Here is a 19,012-nt window from a genome sequence, read left to right as displayed (position 1 = left end):
AGAAAGTCGTTTATGTACTCGTATGCCAATCATACACTGCAAGTCGTAATTTATCATACAATGAATCTGTCATAGCGTCAATCACCCGTTCGTTCCGCAAAAGAAGAGGTTGACTGATAACTCACTCCTCATCTAGGCGTAAACATGGAATGCAGCAAGGGGCACTACCATATAATGGTTGTTTCATCAATGCTTCCAGGTCCTCCACTTGGGCCCCCAGACGATGCACGCAATTGCCATCATCATCGCGACGCCCATCAAGCCCGCAAAGAGGCCTGAGGCGCGTGTGTCGCCCATTTTAGTGTAGGCACCAGAGAGGTAGAAAGGCGAAATCTACAGGAAGAGTCTCAGTGAATGACCCCAATAAAGGCATGTAAAAACGGGCAACTATCCGGGAATCGCCACTTACAAAAGCATATATCTGCCTGACAAAGCTCACAAACACACTTGCGTCCGCCGTATTCTCCTCTTCCAGCGCATGATCGTCTTTGCTGGTGTGTGTGCCCGAGACGCTAGAAAGGCTCACGCTCTCGACGGCATACGTGACGCACATCGTCGTCCCGAACTGGGCGCCGAACAGTGCGATAGCAGCGCCGATGTCCTATGCATACCGATTATTGCGTGAGCATCACCAACTAAAAAGCGAAGAAAGGACGCACAGGAGTCACATTCCACACACCAACCCTCGCCTCCTGCAATCGCACACCCCAGATCATCAGTCCAACGATGGCGAGGATAAACCCGGGCGGAGCGAGGACGAGCCTGTCCTCAGGGTGCCACGCTGTCGACCCCGTTGTTTCATCCCGCTCGACTGAGCCTTCATTCGTAGGCGAGGGTGAGCGGAGAGCGCGGAGCCGAGATCGAGTGCGCCAGTTGACAAACGCGTCGCTGCCTGGGCCGGCGAGGAGCTCGCCGAGAACGGCGCCGATGAGCAACGCCACGAACTGGAGGCCTATTTCGCCTGGGGTAAGGTTGAATGCGGCGCCGAAGAGCTGTGCGTTCGCGTGCGTTAGCGAGGTTAAACGTTGTGACAAAAGTTTAGCATACTTGGGGAACGAATATCGTCTAAGTATCAGAGCATCGGGAGGATGTTTGTTAGTCACCAGTAATCCTGAAGTGAAGAGCAGGGATAGCGCACCATCAACACGTCCGTATATGTAAACGTCAACGCGTACGCCAGACTCGCGAGCACAACACCCGGCCTGAGAACCATCCCAATCCAACCGTAGAACTCTCTCGCCTTGAACGGCTTCCTGTCGTAGATCCTGAACTGCGTGTACGCGCGCCAGCCAGAGCGCAAGCGAACCTCGTCTTCCGAGTATGGTGCCCCAGGAGCAGTGCGCGAAGAGAAGAGCGTCTCGGGCGCAAAGAAGAGGTGCAGGAAGAAGATCAAGAGGTTCATACCAGCCAGAAGAAGCAGAGACGAGCGCCACGAGTGAAACTGGACCAGGTAGCCCGATCTACATCGTCCATCACATCAGCTCACGTTCGGGTCATAGAGGATAGACAAAAAGAGCGCACATCAGAGGTCCGACTATAGGCCCACACGCGACCATGAGCACCCACACGCCCATCTTCTTCCCCCGCTCATGCGTGAAACTCGTGTCGTGCACGCTCTGCGCGCCGATGCTCAGCGGCGGGCTGATCACGATAGCCTGCAAAATACGCGTCGTGATCAAGCTTCCCCAGCTCTGTGTGAACGCGCCTGCGAGCGCGAGCGCGGCGGAGAGAAAAGCGGAGATGAGGTAGATTGGGCGACGACCGATACGCGAGGATAAGGGCGAGATGAGGATGGGTGCGACACCCATGAAGAGGATCTGGATCGAGCTGCAGTGAAGCAAGAAGGTGTTAGTGTCAGAAAGGGGGTGGGCGCAGAAAGGTGGACGGACACGAGATAGGGCACCTGTTCAAGGGTGATGCCCAAGTCTACAACGATCTCTTCGAACGCAGGGATCACGATGGCTGAATATCGTACCAACGAGAAGTACGATGCACCCATGATTCGGGGTGATGGAGTGTATGCAAAAAGTTACCCGATGCGAGCACGAGCACGAGCAATGATCCAAACCGGGGATGTCATATGAGTTAAACAGGGTTGGTCAGTGAGAGAATTCGTCCACGGAGATGAAGCTAGAAGACGCACCTGCTCCAAGGGGTCCTATCATCGCGTGGAAAGCGACGATAGCGAGTAGGACGTTCTTCTGCCATCTATCGACGTCCGTCGGTTAATTACCTCCTCTCGGAGAAAAGTGAAGAAGAGACGTACGCAGGCCAGTTGAGAGGGTCTACAGGTGAGTCGCCCGGCATGGGGACGAGGTCCTGCGCGGTTAATCAGCACCAGGTACGTTGTCGCAGATGCAAGAAACGTACAATCCGACCATGTCGCTTGAATACCTCCGCGTACTGCTGGTCCACCTCGTCCGGCGCAGATGCAGTCTGCACACTGACGCGGTGAGCACCTTTTTTCTCGTCCGAGTCGGCTGTGCCCGCCGTGTTGACGGAGACACGTTTCTTGTCTAGGGACATGCTAAAGCTGTGGTCTGTTGAAGACGACTACGTTCCGGAGAAGCTAAAGAGAGTCGAGGGAGACGAGAAGAAAAGGAAGGCGCTAGGAGGTTGCCCCGGGGAGAGAAGGGAACGGCGCGTTGCAATGGCTTTTAAACTGGTCGGAAGAAGCCATCTCCCCACACAAACAGGGTAGTGTTGACATGAGCTCGCCCTCGCTCTTGAGTCCTGTGAGATCGGGCTAGGCACAAGAGCTTCATTAGCCGCATATAAGGTACGCGGGATGCAACCTGGAGCAATAAAGTTTTAAAAGGTTTGATGCGTGATGAGCGCTTTTCGAGAACGTGTGGGGGTTCGAGAACGAGCGCGAGAACGCAGAAAATGGAGAGAGAGATTGAGCCTCGTTAGGATCGCAGTTGGGCGTACAAAGCGCGCGAGCGTGGGGAAGAGTAGATAACACAATGCCATCGCGTTGCAATGTTCGCAGAGGGTGCATGCAGTGAGTAGGTCCATGGGAAAGAACGTGGCAGACATATCTTTGGGTGCTAATTAGGAAGCGATGAACATCTTGTGTACAATGGCAGACAGCTTGCTTTCACCTGAAGCGAGGATGAAAAAGCCAAGCCGGTCGGAGGCAGTCGTGAGCGCGAGAACGGTGATAGTACTAGGTCGTAAGCGAGCAGGTCCAGGTGACCAACAGAGCAATAGAGCGGTCCGCGAGCTAGTCCGAGAAGGGATCCATATTCGTGAGCTAGTCTTGAGCACAATATGTCTCTCCACGGTCATCGGCCTGTCCTATTCCTACATAGACCGTTCTGCTCGCTCACCTCACCGTCAAGCGCCCCATATTGAGCGAGCCGTCATGTCCTCGCGCAGCAACGGAGCATCACAAACAACGAGCTTGAGGGATCCCGGAGAAGCAAAGCAACAAGCGACCGCGATCCCCGCGGATTCAGGCTACATCCAGTTAGGCGACCCCGACAAGCCCAGCAGCGCAGCCACCATCCCCTTCCGCTCCCTTATTCCCCCTCCGGAGCACCAAAGATCGCCGGTATCGCGACCCATGACGCGCTTTCATGGTGCGAGAGCAGGCGTCAGATCGCGGCGCCCGCGTGGCTCGTCAACAGGCTCGAGCGCAAGAATCTCGAGCAACCATTTCGGGGATTTACGAGCGACGGAAGGGTACGCGAGGATGTGTATCGATATGGGGAAGACGAAGGAGCGCCAGTACGGGAGATGACCGAAGCGGCGGAGGAATTGCTGAGGGTGTTGAGCGAGGAAGAGAGGACAAATGTGTGGGCTGGAGACGTGGAGAGTGACGAGTTTCGGGTGTGGTCGAATCCAGAACTTTATGTCAATCCAGGTACGTCGACGCGTCGTGTATCCTCTCTCTCCCTCTCTCTCCCAGCCTTCCCCCTACTCTTGCATTTGAGCCTATTGTTCATATTTCTTGTCTGATTTGTCGCAACATATGATTTCCTACAACGTGTTTCTGAACGCCCTCTTGCGTCCGTAGGTGGCATAAGACTTGATGAATGCACCCTAGTCGTCCAAACGGCAGCACACGCTCTCCTTCGCGCCTCGCTATCCAAAGAAGGTTACGATAAAGCGCTCGGATGCACCCTCACGAATGGCTTCCTCGGTGACCTCGTCGACGGCCCACGCGTGCTCAACAAGCACTCATACAACATCCGCCTCTTTCACTCACCTCAGTCATCCAACCCACCGAAGCCGTCTCTCACAGAACCATGGGGCTTCACCTTCTTCGGACACCATCTCGCTCTCAATATTCTGGTATGCAGCGCGCGCATGGTCATCTCTCCGACCTTCCTCGGTGCCGAGCCCGATGTCATCGACACGGGCCCACACGCTGGCCTTTGCCTGTTCTCGGACGAAGAGCTCGGCGGGCTGGAGTTCATGCGCTCGCTACCGGGCGAATGCAGAGAGAAGGCGTGGATCAGCAGGTCTCTTGGACCTGACGGGCTCGGTGAAGGACGATGGAACCCATTCGACGAGAGGCATGTAGGCGGAGCGAGGCAGGATAATCGAGTTGTACCCTATGGTGCGTGTATGCACTTTCTTGCTCCAAGCTCTTAAACTGAGCCACTATCTCAGAGGGCTGCCCAGCCTCCCTCCTACCTGCCACTAACCAAACTGCCCTCCTCTCACTCATTCGCACGTTCTACACCTACCTCCCGCCAGGCCCGCTCTCCTCTTTTCTCGCCCGCGCCTCTTCTCATCTCAATAAGACGTACTTTGCGTGGATCGGCGGGATAAGCGACGACGACGCGTACTATTTCCGGATCCAGTCCCCTGTCGTGTTCTGCGAGTTCGACTTCCACTGCGGGATTTTTCTCACCAATACCTCGCCCGCCAAGTGCCATGTCCACACGGTTACGCGTTTGCCGAATGGAGGAGATTATGGGAAGGCGCTGTTGACGCAATGGCGCAAGGAGCAGGCTGCGGCGCGCGGATCAGTCAGGCTGTGATGTTGGATTCTCGGAAATGACCTCTATCTGTACTGTAAGCGTGTACTGGATCTGATCTTTACCTTCTTACGTTATGGCTTTGTATCAGGGCTGTTGTATCTCAAGACTAATTGCTGTATCGTCATTTGTGTCTCAATACACCTCTACTCCTTCGAACCGGTCTGCACCCATCATAAGATTGTATGGAGTCATTCCCCAAGAATAGAAGACCGTTTCATGGATTGCGAGCGGAGATCGTCCAGCAACGACACCCATTATTGCGTCTCGTTAACCCCTTCTCATGATGGTGTTCACGATTCGCACATATTTTAATTATCTCCTTCAGCTTGTAGCCCCATTATGCCTCCATCCTCGTCAACCACTGCTGCGATCGACGCAACAGGTCCACCCTTGTTACGATGCGAGTCAGCAAATGGCTGAAACTGCGCTTTTCGATCCAACTGACCCACTTCGTGCGCATCACTATCGCCATGGTCATGGTCCGAAGGCAATTCATCGTCCTCATCTTGCTCGGCCCCACTCTCTGTCACTACCCTCATCGCTGACTTGCGTATTTCCTCTTCCTCGCCATCGGGGCCGCTCTAGCATGCCAGCCAACCGCTGTGGAGAAGGAGGTCCGCCGATGACTCACTGCGTTTTTGCTCTGCTTCATGTAAGTACACGCCTCTTTTGCTTTGGCGGGAAATACGATTCTCAGAATGCCGCGTTTAGATCTGTCCTGAGAGTGTGCATCTGATTCACGCGAGTTAGTCCGTTGGGGCGATCTCTTTGTCTTCCAGAACTTCTTCCCCCGCGAAGACGTCGGTCGAGTGGGTACATCGGCTGAGTTGACACGTGCATTTTTCAGTAATAGAATCGTGTCCAACGCCTGGCCTTCTAACGGTGGCAGGCATCTATATATTTCAGTGAGTTTATTTCTAAGATACATAAACCGAGGGTACCTCACGTTCATAAACCTTTCCAGCAGGGATAGCTAAAGTGAAATTGAGAGGGTAGCATCAAGGTAATATAAGGTATTCGATCTACTTACGCGGCGAGGCGGCGGATGCTCTTGAAGCGGCGAGCTGTCTATTTGATCTGGACTTTCGTTGTCTTTTACTGGCTGCATCAACGCGATGGTCTCAGATAACTTGAAAAATATTTGACAACCGTTACGACGTACCTTCCCCAAAATCAGCTTGCCAGTTTTTGCATCCCATGTTATAATGAAACGACTAAGCGTCCCGCTGGCGATGAGTTTCCCATCTGGAGAAAGCGGCGGCAGTGACCTAGTTGTTATGCTTGATGGACAAAGTACGTTCGCCAGTTTCTGTCTTCCGTATGCTCACTTGTTTATCGTACGACGTACTGAGGAATGTTTTGCCGTTTTAAGAAAAAAACTGAACGCGCGTGACGACTCCATCGCGCGAGAAGTCGACGATGCACACTTCGCCTCCATACCTAAGCGTATCCGTCATCGGTTTATACGTGTTGAGGTCCCAGATGCGTACTTCTTGTCCGCTGACGCATTAGCGAGCATCGAATGTCTTCTCCGCCACTTGCGATGGATTGCCCATCTGGCGAGTACTGCACGTCAACCACTACGTCCGAGTGACCTTCGAGGGGACCCAACAAGATCGAATCAGTCCGCGGCTCCCAGACGCGAACTGTCTTGCCGTGCGAGCCTACGGCGATTCGCGTGCCATCCGGAGAGAATGATATCGGTATGAACATGTGATCGACATCCTTTAGAATCCCAATTTCGTGTCCTGTTTCAGAGTTCTGTATGCGCACAGACATGCCTGAGGAGGAGGTTGCGATATGGCTGCCGTCGGTGGAGTACACCGCACGGAGTACAGCTTCGGTATGACCTTGGAACGGCCTAGACCTTCAATTGCTCGCCATGTTGCGTCTGAGGAGCGGACCTAGCGTGGGCGGCGTGTGGAAGAACATGATGCCACCGTTGGTAGAGAGTCTTGACAATATCGGGGCTGGCCACGCGCAATGTTTGTAAAATGGGAAGGACGGTGATCGAGGTAGTAAGTTAACCGCCCACAATGCCGTCACTACACCAACCAAACCTAATCATGTCATTTCCTCAAATAGCCTACAGCAAACCACCACATGCGTTTTGCGGGCTCCTCTAAGATGAAACTCTATGAACGTTTGAACTTGCCTAAATCCAACCTTGTACGTACGTTCATTCGGCACACTGTCTTATCACAGTCACCATGCACACAGCAGATCGTGATGCATATAAAGCGTTCCAGCGTGCAGGTTCGCTATCCTCCGAAGTGCTGTCCAGACGCCGCGGAGGCATCGCGAGTGAAGCAGTACAGCGTAGATGTCTTGGAAGACGTTGGATTTCGTGAAATGATAATGCACGAGCGCGCGTAGGATACATGAATGGTTTGATAAGCAAAAGTACAAAGAAGGAATCTGGTCGCAATGATGGGCGTATCCTAAACCTTGGGGTGGCCAGCGGGGGCGAGCTCCTCAAGCGCCTTCTTCTCCTCCGTTCCGCGCTCACCACGAGCGACTGCAAAGCGGAGCATCATAAGTCAGCGGGAGGCGGGATGAGGAGATAGGGGGAGGTGAAGTCCAACAGATGGGTGGAGACGAGTACTCACTCTCCTTCATCTGGTCAGCCGACACCTGGTGGCCGAGCTTCTGGCCGAGCTGAGCTGCGACCTGGATGTCTATACGTGCCAAGCGTCGGGCGTCAGACGATCATTACAGATGCGAGGGGGTCAGGGAGTAGGCTGAAACGAAACAAACTCACCACCCTTGAGGGCCGGGCACTGATCAGGCTTGGAGGACATAGTGAGCGAGAAGTATAGTTGGTGAAGGTTGCACTAGGGTTGTGGGTGAGAGGAGCGCGTTTCTGAGACGTCAGGAGCACTGAGACGAGGTCTTATATACGAGATGAGGAGCTAACACGCGGATAGGGGCCGCCCAGCAGCCGTATGATACTGATAAGGGAAGTCACGAGGCGATCAGGTGTGCGTGCCAAGGGCGATTGAGCGTTGGCGCAAAAGGGATCTGAGCAACGCGCAACCGGGCGATCGATGCATGGAACTAATGTTGATACAGCAAGCTAAGCTGAGGTCGCCGCGATTGGGGAGACGATAGAAGCGCGAATGCAGGTGAGGAGGTAGTGTTGGAAAAGGTGGGTCAACGCCACGAACCCGGTAGATGCGATCAAAGGGATGGGACGGCATAATTTGAAACAGACAGACCAAGGTACTTTTGGTAAATGTTTAAGGGGATTTTATTATCGACCAAAGTGACGATGCACGTTGAAAACCGCCTGAAGTAAGAACTAAGAAGTACTTCTTGAAGTGATCGGCTTTCAAAGATCCGAAAACCATCGACTTGCACACGAGGCCTTGGCGCCTGGCCTTGACGGATGGAAGTTCGTGGGTCGTTTTCACATTAACGAACATAGCCCAGCTCTAGAACGAGACAACCGCTCAAGCTCAAGGTTGATACGTTGGCATAGAGCTGGTCTTCGCTAAGAACATGAGAGGACATGGATGGGAATCATAAGGAAAGAAATCGGATGGAGGAACGTGTTTTGGGGCGAAGGTACGGAGGCATCCGGGAAATTTGTGCGGCCCGGACCGGTGCTTTCCAAACCCTAACCATGATCGATTCCTTATCGTATCCCCAGCGAGGGCTAATATACGCCATGAGTCTACCATCACTTCCAAAGGTTTACCTAAGGCAATAGCCATGCTCTCAGAGCAGGCATTCAGACAACCGATGGCATAGCAGCTGAACTAACAGCCCGCTCCAGTACTTCTCGCGACGTGAGACTCGCCTCGGGTCACTTTCTACATGTGAAGCTCAATACATCAGGCACATTCGACTACGGGTGTTAATAGAAAACCGAAAACAGATCAGCAGGGACCATAAAACCATCAGTCGGTTCTCCTATCAAGCTCTCCTTATTTTGCACATCCATGTGCTCACCTTACTCCCTCCGAACAATAGCAAGACCATACTTGAACCTGGTAGGGATACAGAAGCACATGTAGACATGATCGGTGGGCTCTATGTGCGTCGGGTGATCGTATAAACCTGATGGAATGTTGCGCGAGGACGTTTCTTGAACTCTGTCCGGGACGGGCGTAGCGTTGTCTAGTGGTTCCTCATCGCTCTCCGATTCTGGACTTTCGTCGCTGGCTTCGTCGTTTCGCTTCTCAGGAGCGACGGCAAGACGCTGCTACGTGTTCAGTACTTACTGGGATTAAAATAGGCACACGAACGTACCTTTTTCTCGCGAGCTGTGGATACTGGCTTCGTGGGTCGTGACCTGAAGACTCTGTTGCTTCCAGAGCGGCCGCTTTCTAACTTGCCGTTGATCCCAAACATTCGTTTGGGCACTTAAGTCACTTTGTGTCTGCTTCTTGATCCATGTAAGCTAGTTTGTGCCGTACGTCCGTTGTGAGAAGATGCCTTGCCATGGAAGGTCTGCCGGCGTTCATTGCCGTGAGTTTGCCTTCTAATAGTTGCAGGAAGCTTTCAAAGTGGTTGGTGGGTGTAATCGAGGCAAAGATCGACGCAACTCACGTTCATGAAGCTATCACTAAGGCCCTAAGCGCTCGGCTTCAAATCAACTTGGTGTTATAGTAATGAATAAGGCAGCGATGCTCACTGACCTCTCGCGCAAATCGTCTTTGCTCCTCTTGAATTTCGACCTCTTTGACATCATCTTCCGCTCCCTGATCCAGTCAGAAGGCCGTAGAACGTCGACAGGGTTTGACACTTACCTTACCCATGAGAAGTTTTCCGTCTGCTGCATCCCATATCCTAATAGACCCGTTCTGTGTTCCGCTTGCAATTCGTGCGCCGTATAACGAGAATGCAGCTACAGTGACAGAAGAGTCGTGTTGGAGGGACTGAAGTAGCTCTCCCGTGCTAGCTTGCCATATACAGAGACGCTTATCCAATGACGCACTGAGGAACGTCAGCCCGTCTGGTGCATACTGCACACAGACGACCCGGTCCGTGTGTGCGACCTTGAAACGTAATGTTCCTGAAGAGACGCTCCATACTTGTGCAGTGTTGTCAGAGCCGGATAGAATACACGAACCGTCGGGCGAAAAGCAAACAGACCGCACGACGTCGTCATGTTTGTACGGTTGCACCAGTGACCTGCCCGTGCGCATGTCTCAAACGCACACCGTACGATCGTGTGATCCACTGGCAAGCTTGGAGCCATCGGGGGGTAATGCGACTGTATTGACCCGATGTTCGTGCCCTTCGAATACCCGAAGCAGTTTCCCGGTCCGTGCGTCCCACAGTCGTATCGTCTTGTCGTAGCTTGCGCTAACGATGCGGGTTCCATCGAGGGTAAACTTGACGTCCTTGACGGTGCCGGTATGTCCTTCGATAGGATCCATCACGGGTTCTTTACTGGCCATGTTCCACAGACATATTGTCCGATCTTCAGAGCCGCTGACAAGTAGCAAGCCGTTTGGAGAAATGTCGATCGATGTAATAAATCCTGTGTGATGAAACAAGCCATCGAGAGTGTCCACCCCCGTCTTCGAGTTCCAGACTTTGACCGTATGACCGTAGCCTACGCTCGCGAGCTGAGTTCCGCGAGACCATGCTAGCGCTCGGGTGAAGCCTGGCGTAAACATTCTGCAAACTTGAGTTGTGGGTTGTATAACAAATGTGAACATCGCCGGATACGTACAGTTCGCCTTTCGAAGGGTGTTTGTCAGTTTCCTAAGGAAAACGTCAATCGAACCGGTAAAGTGAGTGTACAGCTGCTGCTTACCTTAGAGAGGACGAGAATTCCTGTCGTAACGTCTCGCACAGACACTTGGGGATCGCTCCACCCACTCGCAACGGCCACATGCTGCCTCGTAGAGCACGAAATGGCGCGCACTCGTGCGCCACAGTATATTGGGCTCCATACGCATTCTCCCGTTAGAGGATTCCACCAGCGTATCATTCGGTCTTCTGACCCGCTGATGAGCATCTGACTATCCGAGGAGAAGCACAGATCGGAAATGGCAAGCCTATGTCCCTTCAAAGGCGCCATGAGGGGTCTACCGGTCTGGGAGTCCCACAATCGTATGGTCCAGTCTCGACTGCCACTCGCCAACAAGGTCCCGTCAGGGGAATGAACTACCACCTGCACAGATGATTTGTGATCAGCAAGGGGCGGCAGGATGAGTTCTCGCGAAGCGACTTCCCATATTCGCACCAGCTTATCGTTGCAGGTAGTCGCGACACGTTTGCTGCAGGGGGAAAAGGAGATGTATCGCACCGCACTGGGGTGCTCGAGAGTTCCGATGTGCTCTCCCGAGTTCGCTTTCCACAACCGGACGTGTCCATCACGAGATCCGCTAGCAAGAAGGTGTCCATCTGGGGAATACTCTACCTTGAGTACCCAGTCTGTGTGTCCTTCGAGGGGACCCAAAACCGCCCTCTGTTCCAGCGCGTTCCAGATGCGGAGCGTCTTGTCGTATGACCCGCTAGCTACGTACTTTCCATCAGGAGAGAATGCTACGGTTCTGACCGCGTCTTCACGACCTTCCAGGGGCTTTCCGACCTGCATACCGGTATCCGAGTCCCAGAATCTGATGGTCTTATCTGCGGAGCCAGAAGCGATCCGGTTCCCTTCTGGTGAATAAGCGACTGAGTATACTGAGGCGGTGTGTCCATTGAAAGGCTTCGAGGCTCTAGAGTTGTCATTGAAGTCTGAAGATGTGGGTAAGGAAACCATGTTATGAATGAGCTTGAGCGGTCTTAAGGTGAGAGACTGCCGTGAGGTTGTGATGGAAGGGCGCTCACAATGCTGGTCAATGAGATACGTATGTTCTGGCTCCTGGCACACGCACAATGCAGCAGTGAAGAATGCTGTCAAAGCGAAGCGCCAGAAGCGGCGCATGCGCAAGCTCAGCAGTATTCGGCGTCGGATCGGTGCTCGGGAACGGGTTGTGCCGACTTTCTCTCCCGCGCTCACTCGCACGGGTACCTGAACCATCGCGAACCACACCTAAGTCAGCTCTTTCTCCTGGAACGGCGTTCACAGCATCGTCGAGCAAGTCTATGGTAGACAAGTCGCTTCTCACCATTCAAGCGGCTTGCGCAAGTCTCGTTTTTATACAATATAAATAAGGTCGGCGCGCAGCGCCCGGAATGTTCAAAGCTATGACGCGCAACTGATATGTGTATATATGTCAGGTTATCATCGATTCGAGAATCTCTTTTGGCGTGTTCGCAAGCGTCCCTTCATCCGCGTCTCGGCGGAGCTCGAGAGAGGTTGAGGATCCAGCCCGCGCAGCCGCATTGTGCAGCAGACGCATCGAGTGATCCTCGTTCGCCCTGATTCATCTGGGATTCGTTCACGTTCATACTGGGTTCTCGCTGCTGCTCTCCGGTTCGTGGGTTGCTGTTCTCTGGCAGAGGCTGGGCGCTGCCACTCGGTTTCTGGGATGTGGTACCACCCCTCTCGTTCATATCAGACTGCCTTTTCCCCTTGCCCAGTATCTAGGGAGGTCTATGAGATACGTCCTCCACAATGTCAACAACGCGTATACCATCATTGGTCCCTGCGCCCTCAACTTGGCTTCGGATTTCTCGTGATGATCCCGCTTGCGCATGGTTGTCGGCGGGCGGGGCATTGCTGTCCGCTTCCTCGTCACTGTCCAGTTCTGTCTCTTCGTTGTTCTCTCGGTTCCAGCGTTTTCTCTTTCGCTCCACGGCTCCAGCAAGGCGCTGAAAATGTCTCAGTGCTACGCATATACGAAGTGCACAACGATAAGACGCACCTCTTTGGCTTTGGCAGTGTATACCGTGACGATGCGCCGCAACCTGATATGGTTGTTTCTTGAGCGGCTTTCCGCACTCTGATTGTCTTCTAGCCCGAATAATGTCTTCAGTCGAAGCAACATTGTAGGGCGTCGGCTAGGCCGATTCGATGCAGCATTTGCTGTCTGAAGGCGATCAGAAGGCCGTTGACTAGGGGGACGTTGCTGCCTTCCGGCGCCGCGCGCAGGCTCATGTCGCCTGATGGTAGCGGGCATCTGGCCATATGTTTGGTAGACACTCAGGACAAGAAGGGAGTGACTAGTGACTCACGCTCATAATTTCGTCCTCCAACTCACGAGCTCTTCGCTATAAGCCACACTGCTGTCAACTACAGACCGGCGGGATGGATGAATGTGCTGACCTCTTGCGTTACTTGACTGTCCTCTTCGTCGTCGCTTTCCTCTTCATCGTCGCTTTCTTCCGTAAGCTGAAGATTTCTAAACTACAATAAGGTTCATCAGAGTATAACATGACGTACCTTCCCCAAGAGCAGCTTTCCGCTCGCAGCCTCCCATACCCTGATGTACCCGTTGTTTGTCCCGCTTGCAATCCGCATTCCATCCGGCGAGAATGCAGCTGCACAAAGCTCGCCGTCGTGATCCAGAGAGTGAATAAGCTCTCCTGTTCTGGCGCTCCAAATGCAAACGCCTCCGTATTTCGATGCACTGAGGAACGTCCGACCATCCGGTGCATATTGTACACAGCGCACGGAACCCGGCGCATGGTCTACCTTGATAGTTCGCTGTCCGACGGATATGCTCCATATCCGTACTTCACTGCTGTCAGCTCCAGATAGGATATACAACCCATCCGGAGAAAAGCAAATAGACAGCACCTCGTCAAGCAGCCGAGCCCTGTCATTGTCTATGAATGGTCCCGCTATTAGTGCTCCTGTTCCAAAGGCCCAGATACGAACTGTTCCATCCCATGATCCACTGGCAATCTTTGATCCATCGGGAGATAGCCCAAGCGCGGTGACATACTCCTCATGCCCCTCGATGACCCGAAGAGACTTCCCAGTCCGAGTATCCCATACGCGAATAGTCTTGTCCTTACTGGCGCTGACAATGCAAGCACCATCAGGGGTAAACTTGACACTATTGACTTTGCCAGTGTGTCCCTGTATCGGGTCGAGAACGAGTTCATGGGTGTTTGTGCTCCATAAGCACATCATATTATCCTCTGAGCCACCGACAAGCAGCGAACCGTCAGGAGAAATGTCAATGACAAAGATATCTGAGACACGACCATGAAAGAAGCCGTCTGGCGAGTCTTCGCCCGTAATCGAGTCCCAAATCTTGATTGTACCCCCCTCCCCAGCACTCGCGAAGTGAATATGGTCGGGGAACCACACCAAGGCATTTACCTGGTGCTGTTGATTCATCCTGGACGAAAGTGTTGTGGGTTAGAGAATTGAGAGATGATAAAGATTAGACGCACATCTCATTTCCAGAGAAGTTTTGATCGATTATCTAAGGAAGCAGGTAAGCATGTAGTGCCGATGTGAAAACTTGGGACTTCGCTTACGTTAGGGAGAGTAAGTGCCCCCGTGGTGACATCGCGCACAGATATTTGGGGATCCTTGCTACCAACGGCGATCTGCTGACATGAACCACATGCAATGAACAATACATCCATTGCGCCACCGTATACGTGCTTCCATAAACAATCCCCTGTCAGTGGATTCCATGCCCATATTGATTTGTCTAGCGACACGCTGACCAGGATACGGCCATCAAGGGAGAAGCAAAGGCCCGCAACGCCTTGCTTATGTCCTCTCAAAGGATCCATGAGCGGTTGCCCGGTCTTCGGATCCCACAATCGAACCGTCCAGTCCAAACTACCACTTGCCAAGATTGTTCCATCTGGGGAATAAGCAACAACGGTTACCGCTGACTTGTGTCCGGCGAGAGGCTGCATACAGAGCTCGCGTGAAGACACGTCCCGTACTCGTACCCATTTGTCGTAACAAGCAGTCGCAATGTGTTTTCCGCAGGGAGAGAACGATATCCCTTGGACTGCATCCGGGTGCTTAATAGTCCCAGTGCAATCACCCGAGTTTGAAGTCCATAGCCGGACGAATCCATCCTGACATCCGCTAGCAATAAGTCGTCCGTTCGGGGAGTATTTCACAGACAAAACATAATGTGTGTGACCCTCAAGCGGACCCAGAACAACTTCCTGCGTCAGGGCGTCCCAGACACGAAGGGTCTTGTCGTCAGATCCGCTGACAATAGACCTTCCATCGGGAGAAAAGGCGATGGAGTTGACGTCGCCTTTATGACCTTTCAAAGGTTTACCGACTGGCAGGCCGGTATTCGAGTCCCAGATTCGGATCGTCTCATCTTGAGACCCAGAAGCAATCCAGTTGCCATCAGGCGAGTAAGCAACTGAGAGTACTCTTTTCTCATGCCCCTGGAAGGGTTTGTGTGCGCTAGAGCTGCCATCGAAGACCGAAGATGTGTCTGAGGCGGACATGGGGTAGCTGCTCTTGGGCAATGCGTGGAGTGAGCGACTCTTGGTGGGCTAGATATGGAGGTCACTCACGGTGGTGGTCGTTGCTGGTAAGCCTGCGCCCCCGCTCACAGCATGCATGGCGCCTCGAGGCTGCGACTGGCGCTGGTGACACCACACTTTCTCACGTTCAGCGCTTGATTCTGAAATTGTCGAAATTGTTGTTTCGCCTTTTAATCCCCACGCCAAACTTATCGCAATGTCCCATTAGGCTGTAGCTACTGTATGCAATCCTTTTATGAGGTCAAGTCGAACAAATGTGTATCCATTCATCAACGACTGAAACAGCACGACTCGGACAATACTACATGCTGTAAATAACAAGCGCCGACACATGCGTACTAGGCTGGCGAGCGGACGTGGCTTCTGGAATGAATTCGGGCAAACGAGACATAGACACGTGGACTGCAGCTCCCTCACATTAATCACTGGTCGCCGCCGAGTCAATAAAGTTGGCAGGGACCGACTTTATCTATGACGGAAATTCGTGACTATGTCAGCTATCACCGAGAGAAAAGTGGGGAGGCTATCTATGCATAGGCTGCATGAGTCTCGGTCTCTGCGGATGGTTCTTAGAACACGAGATTGGGAGGCACTAGCAATGGCGCCCATCACTACACAAAGACGCAGACACCCTGACCGCATCTAATCCCACACGACATAATATCGGGAACGCTGGCTTGTTTAGCTACGCATGCTCTGAAGGACGATAAGTCATTTTCGAGCCCAATGGAATCAAGAAGTACTACTCAATAAGCGGTACGGGAACTACCCTTGGTAAGGCACTGGAAATCAGCGAGGTCGATGGTGGTGGCCTTGACGCAGCTGTGCCACGTTTCGAAGGACACCCGAGTCCGACTGGCGCGAATTGCTCACTCGCCTTCATGGCAAAGACAATCAGCTCATAAGCAGTGGATCAGATGCACAAGCGGGAAGACGCTGGGGCGAAGGCCGTCATGAACCGACGTAACACATAAGCCTCACCGCCAGATAACGCGAGAATCTCAACGTAAGTTCCGTAGGTCTGAGGCACAAGGTGCTCCGTGATGGCTGGATAGAGCTCTTTCAGGGCCCGAGGTGCGACCCGATGCCCTATCGTATCACCTGGAACTGTGAAGCACCTGTTAATGATAGACCTTAGACCACGACGGACGGTTATGGGGGATAGGTAATGTGAAATGGAGTGCGTACAGCATAAAGCAGTATAGTAGCCGTGATCAAAAGCGCCGGCGACATTGTCTGCCCATATATACTGCAACGGGAATTAACGATACGAGGAGCGTCAAACGCGAATGGCACGCACGATGTATCCGTCGAACCTCCCACTCGACTATTATCCGCCAGCATCCTCGCACCTGCCGCCTGATGAAACCTTTGGCAGTCAGTCAAACCTGTTGCATGAAGGTCACCCTGCAAGACGCTCGAGACGCTCTTCGGTTTGTTCGCAATAGATGGCTCACAAGAGAGTGGGGGCTGCTGACTTTTACAGGCCCTCATGACTTGTGGAAGAAGACGGCGCATTGAGTGCTTGAGAAGTGAGGGATAATACACGAGGGTACGCCGGATATCTGGTATGATGGAGAGTCTGAAGAATGCTCCAGCGGCAGAGCAGGGCTAAGACAGATGGCTCGGGGCATATCGTATAAGTCGCCGGAAACATGCTGCTGGTTGGGGTTCTTGGGTCTTCACTCAGGCGCGACGATGGTTTCGATTCGATTCACAGCTTACGCAGTACCATGGTATGGGGGAACGAGTGAGTAGCCTTGGATCGGTAAGGCCTCGGCGCCACAGCCGGGAGCCGGAACGCGGACGGCTTGTGCCGGACCTATTTCCCACGCTGACTCGTTGATTGCGCTGACGAGCATCGGGAGCCCGCAGCCGATGTTCTCTAATTCTTCAGCTTCAATTGGACTCAGTGATCTTTGAGATTCCATCGCGACCTTCTCCATGACCTTCTAGTCTTTCAATGAACCACACTCGCCCATGTTTCCCCTCGGGTTTTGCTTAAACTCATCTCTCTGGCAACTTTCCGGGGCACAGGCTAACCCGAAGCTTCAACCTAGCCCTCCCCTTCAGACTCGTTCGACGTCGAGGCATCAACAACTGCACTGCCTCGCTAGAGATGGGTCTCGAAAAAGTGCAAAAAAGCTCTTCATACCAACGAAGTTGAAATAGTACTCATCGCTGAACGGCACTAAACGTGTTCAGTCGAACAGGTGCATCGCGGGGTGGTATAGGAAGAGGAACACCGCTTGTTTCAAGACACTCGGCCGCATCTTTTCGACACAGATCTGGGATTGAGGTAGATGATGCAAGGGTGCGGCGGCAAATGGGTGGTTGAGGATCGTGTAATGTGAGTGTCCGTTTCTTGTACTCTGCTCGGTGTTTTGCTCGAAGCTGAAGCTTGAAAGCTTAACGTCTGATACCATGGGGCGAGACACCTCACAACCTAATTCAGAGCGCAACCTAATGCATCCCTACCGACTTCATCTCCTGCGAAATATATCACCCTCGTCCACTTATTCGGCTGTCGCGCCCTCTTACTACGTCTCCGCAACGCAATCTCGCAAACGCGCTCCCCGAAAGGCGAATCAGAAGGCGGAAGGGGGTGGTGGCTGCGCTGTGGGACTCGCTGGGGTTGCCTTGCCAGATGTAGCCCGAGGCTGCGAGAATCACACTTGCTTCGAGGTTCTTGCTTTGCTTCTCCAGTATACATGGAGGCGGGATTGCTTGAGCCTACTATCCGTGCTGTTTCGTGGCTGCTCGACGACATGGCGATTCTCTCAGTATGGAGTACGAGATGGGCGAGCAGAACGATCTACAGTATGTAGGCATAGGACAGGCAGATCGATGGCCGTGGAGAGCTCGAGGCTCAGGCGGCTTCGACCTCACACACAGATCCTCTGAGACGCTCGCGAATCCGGACCGCCATACTGCTCTGTTAATCACCTGGACCTGTCCACTTATGACCTCGGGATGCTCAACCGCTCAGCGCTTGATATCTTCACTGGCGGAGGCTAGCTTGGTGTCTCCATCTCCAGCCGAAAGTAAGTTCTCTTCTATATCAAAGCATGCACCAAATCATGGACCGCTTTATTGTTATGCTGTTGACCCATTTCTGTTCACTTTTGGCTAGTGAGGTCGCCTCTTCGTCACGACTGCTTCTAACTCGGACTAGTTCGGCCGTTTGATCCTCACTTTAGCTGAAAGCAAGCTGTCTGCTAAATCGGCTCATCGATCCGCCTCCTTCGAACTCGAAATATCTGCCACTCTCATTCTTATCGATACATACCACGTGCATCCTCTGCACGTTCATGCAACATATAAATCCGAGTGCAATGTGAACGAGACTCAGTATCCTCGATATGTCTCTCCATTATCCGCATTCTTCCGCTTGTTCGTGAATCGCCATACGCTTTCGTCATGCGCACAGCACGCATCAAAGTTATGAAACTCCATCGCTCCAGACAGCATCCTGCGGACCTTGTAAACGGCAAATGTCGTTCTTGGATCCGAGTCGCCCTCGGAGTGAGGTCGAGCTCATTTCAGCATTACCCTGTTCATGTGGACAGTCAACTTAAAATACATTATAAAACTCCGTTCCTTCCTTTCACCAACGTCAGTTTTAATCCCTCGCACCTGTTTACAGGGTCTTGTAGACGTAGCTCTCTTCAACAAGCGATAGATACGCT

At 52.9% G+C, this 19,012-nt stretch overlaps 4 protein-coding genes across 4 annotated transcripts; 1 reads left to right on the top strand and 3 right to left on the bottom strand.

Moving 5' to 3' along the window:
• On the bottom strand, nt 1–2,736 carry CONPUDRAFT_142222 (MFS general substrate transporter). Its single transcript, XM_007767004.1, has 11 exons — nt 2,371–2,736; nt 2,267–2,319; nt 2,144–2,208; nt 1,890–1,962; nt 1,522–1,827; nt 1,139–1,460; nt 1,048–1,065; nt 660–992; nt 410–601; nt 126–333; nt 1–66 (listed from the first exon to the last, which is right to left on the bottom strand). Exons 1-10 carry the CDS (start codon nt 2,524–2,526, stop codon nt 187–189), a joined length of 1,665 nt encoding a protein of 554 aa, XP_007765194.1. The 5' UTR covers nt 2,527–2,736; the 3' UTR covers nt 1–66; nt 126–186.
• A 631-nt stretch (nt 2,737–3,367) lies between these two features.
• CONPUDRAFT_150625 (uncharacterized protein) lies at nt 3,368–4,994 on the top strand (the record flags this gene model as incomplete). The annotated part of the gene is made up of 4 exons (XM_007767003.1): nt 3,368–3,556; nt 3,604–3,868; nt 4,052–4,567; nt 4,621–4,994. 4 exons carry the CDS (start codon nt 3,368–3,370, stop codon nt 4,992–4,994), a joined length of 1,344 nt encoding a protein of 447 aa, XP_007765193.1.
• A 308-nt stretch (nt 4,995–5,302) lies between these two features.
• CONPUDRAFT_142220 (uncharacterized protein) lies at nt 5,303–8,354 on the bottom strand (the record flags this gene model as incomplete). The annotated part of the gene is made up of 9 exons (XM_007767002.1): nt 7,756–8,354; nt 7,604–7,672; nt 7,442–7,512; nt 6,500–6,755; nt 6,157–6,239; nt 6,025–6,096; nt 5,951–5,967; nt 5,626–5,887; nt 5,303–5,575 (listed from the first exon to the last, which is right to left on the bottom strand). The coding sequence occupies exons 1-9, from the start codon at nt 7,793–7,795 to the stop codon at nt 5,303–5,305; spliced, it is 1,143 nt and encodes a 380-aa protein (XP_007765192.1). The 5' UTR covers nt 7,796–8,354.
• A 1,932-nt stretch (nt 8,355–10,286) lies between these two features.
• CONPUDRAFT_118816 (WD40 repeat-like protein) lies at nt 10,287–15,284 on the bottom strand (the record flags this gene model as incomplete). The annotated part of the gene is made up of 5 exons (XM_007767001.1): nt 10,287–10,625; nt 10,681–10,712; nt 10,765–11,674; nt 13,820–13,926; nt 14,985–15,284. Coding segments are annotated over 5 exons (1,686 nt in total), but the record flags the coding sequence as incomplete, so codon positions are not given.
• Nucleotides 15,285–19,012: the final 3,728 nt, after the last annotated feature.

This window comes from Coniophora puteana (genome assembly GCF_000271625.1).
Source record: "Coniophora puteana RWD-64-598 SS2 unplaced genomic scaffold CONPUscaffold_2, whole genome shotgun sequence".
Taxonomy (NCBI): Eukaryota; Fungi; Basidiomycota; class Agaricomycetes; order Boletales; family Coniophoraceae; genus Coniophora; species Coniophora puteana.
The sequence above is the reverse complement of the archived record's forward strand: the minus strand, read 5'-3'. Positions and strand labels throughout refer to the sequence as shown.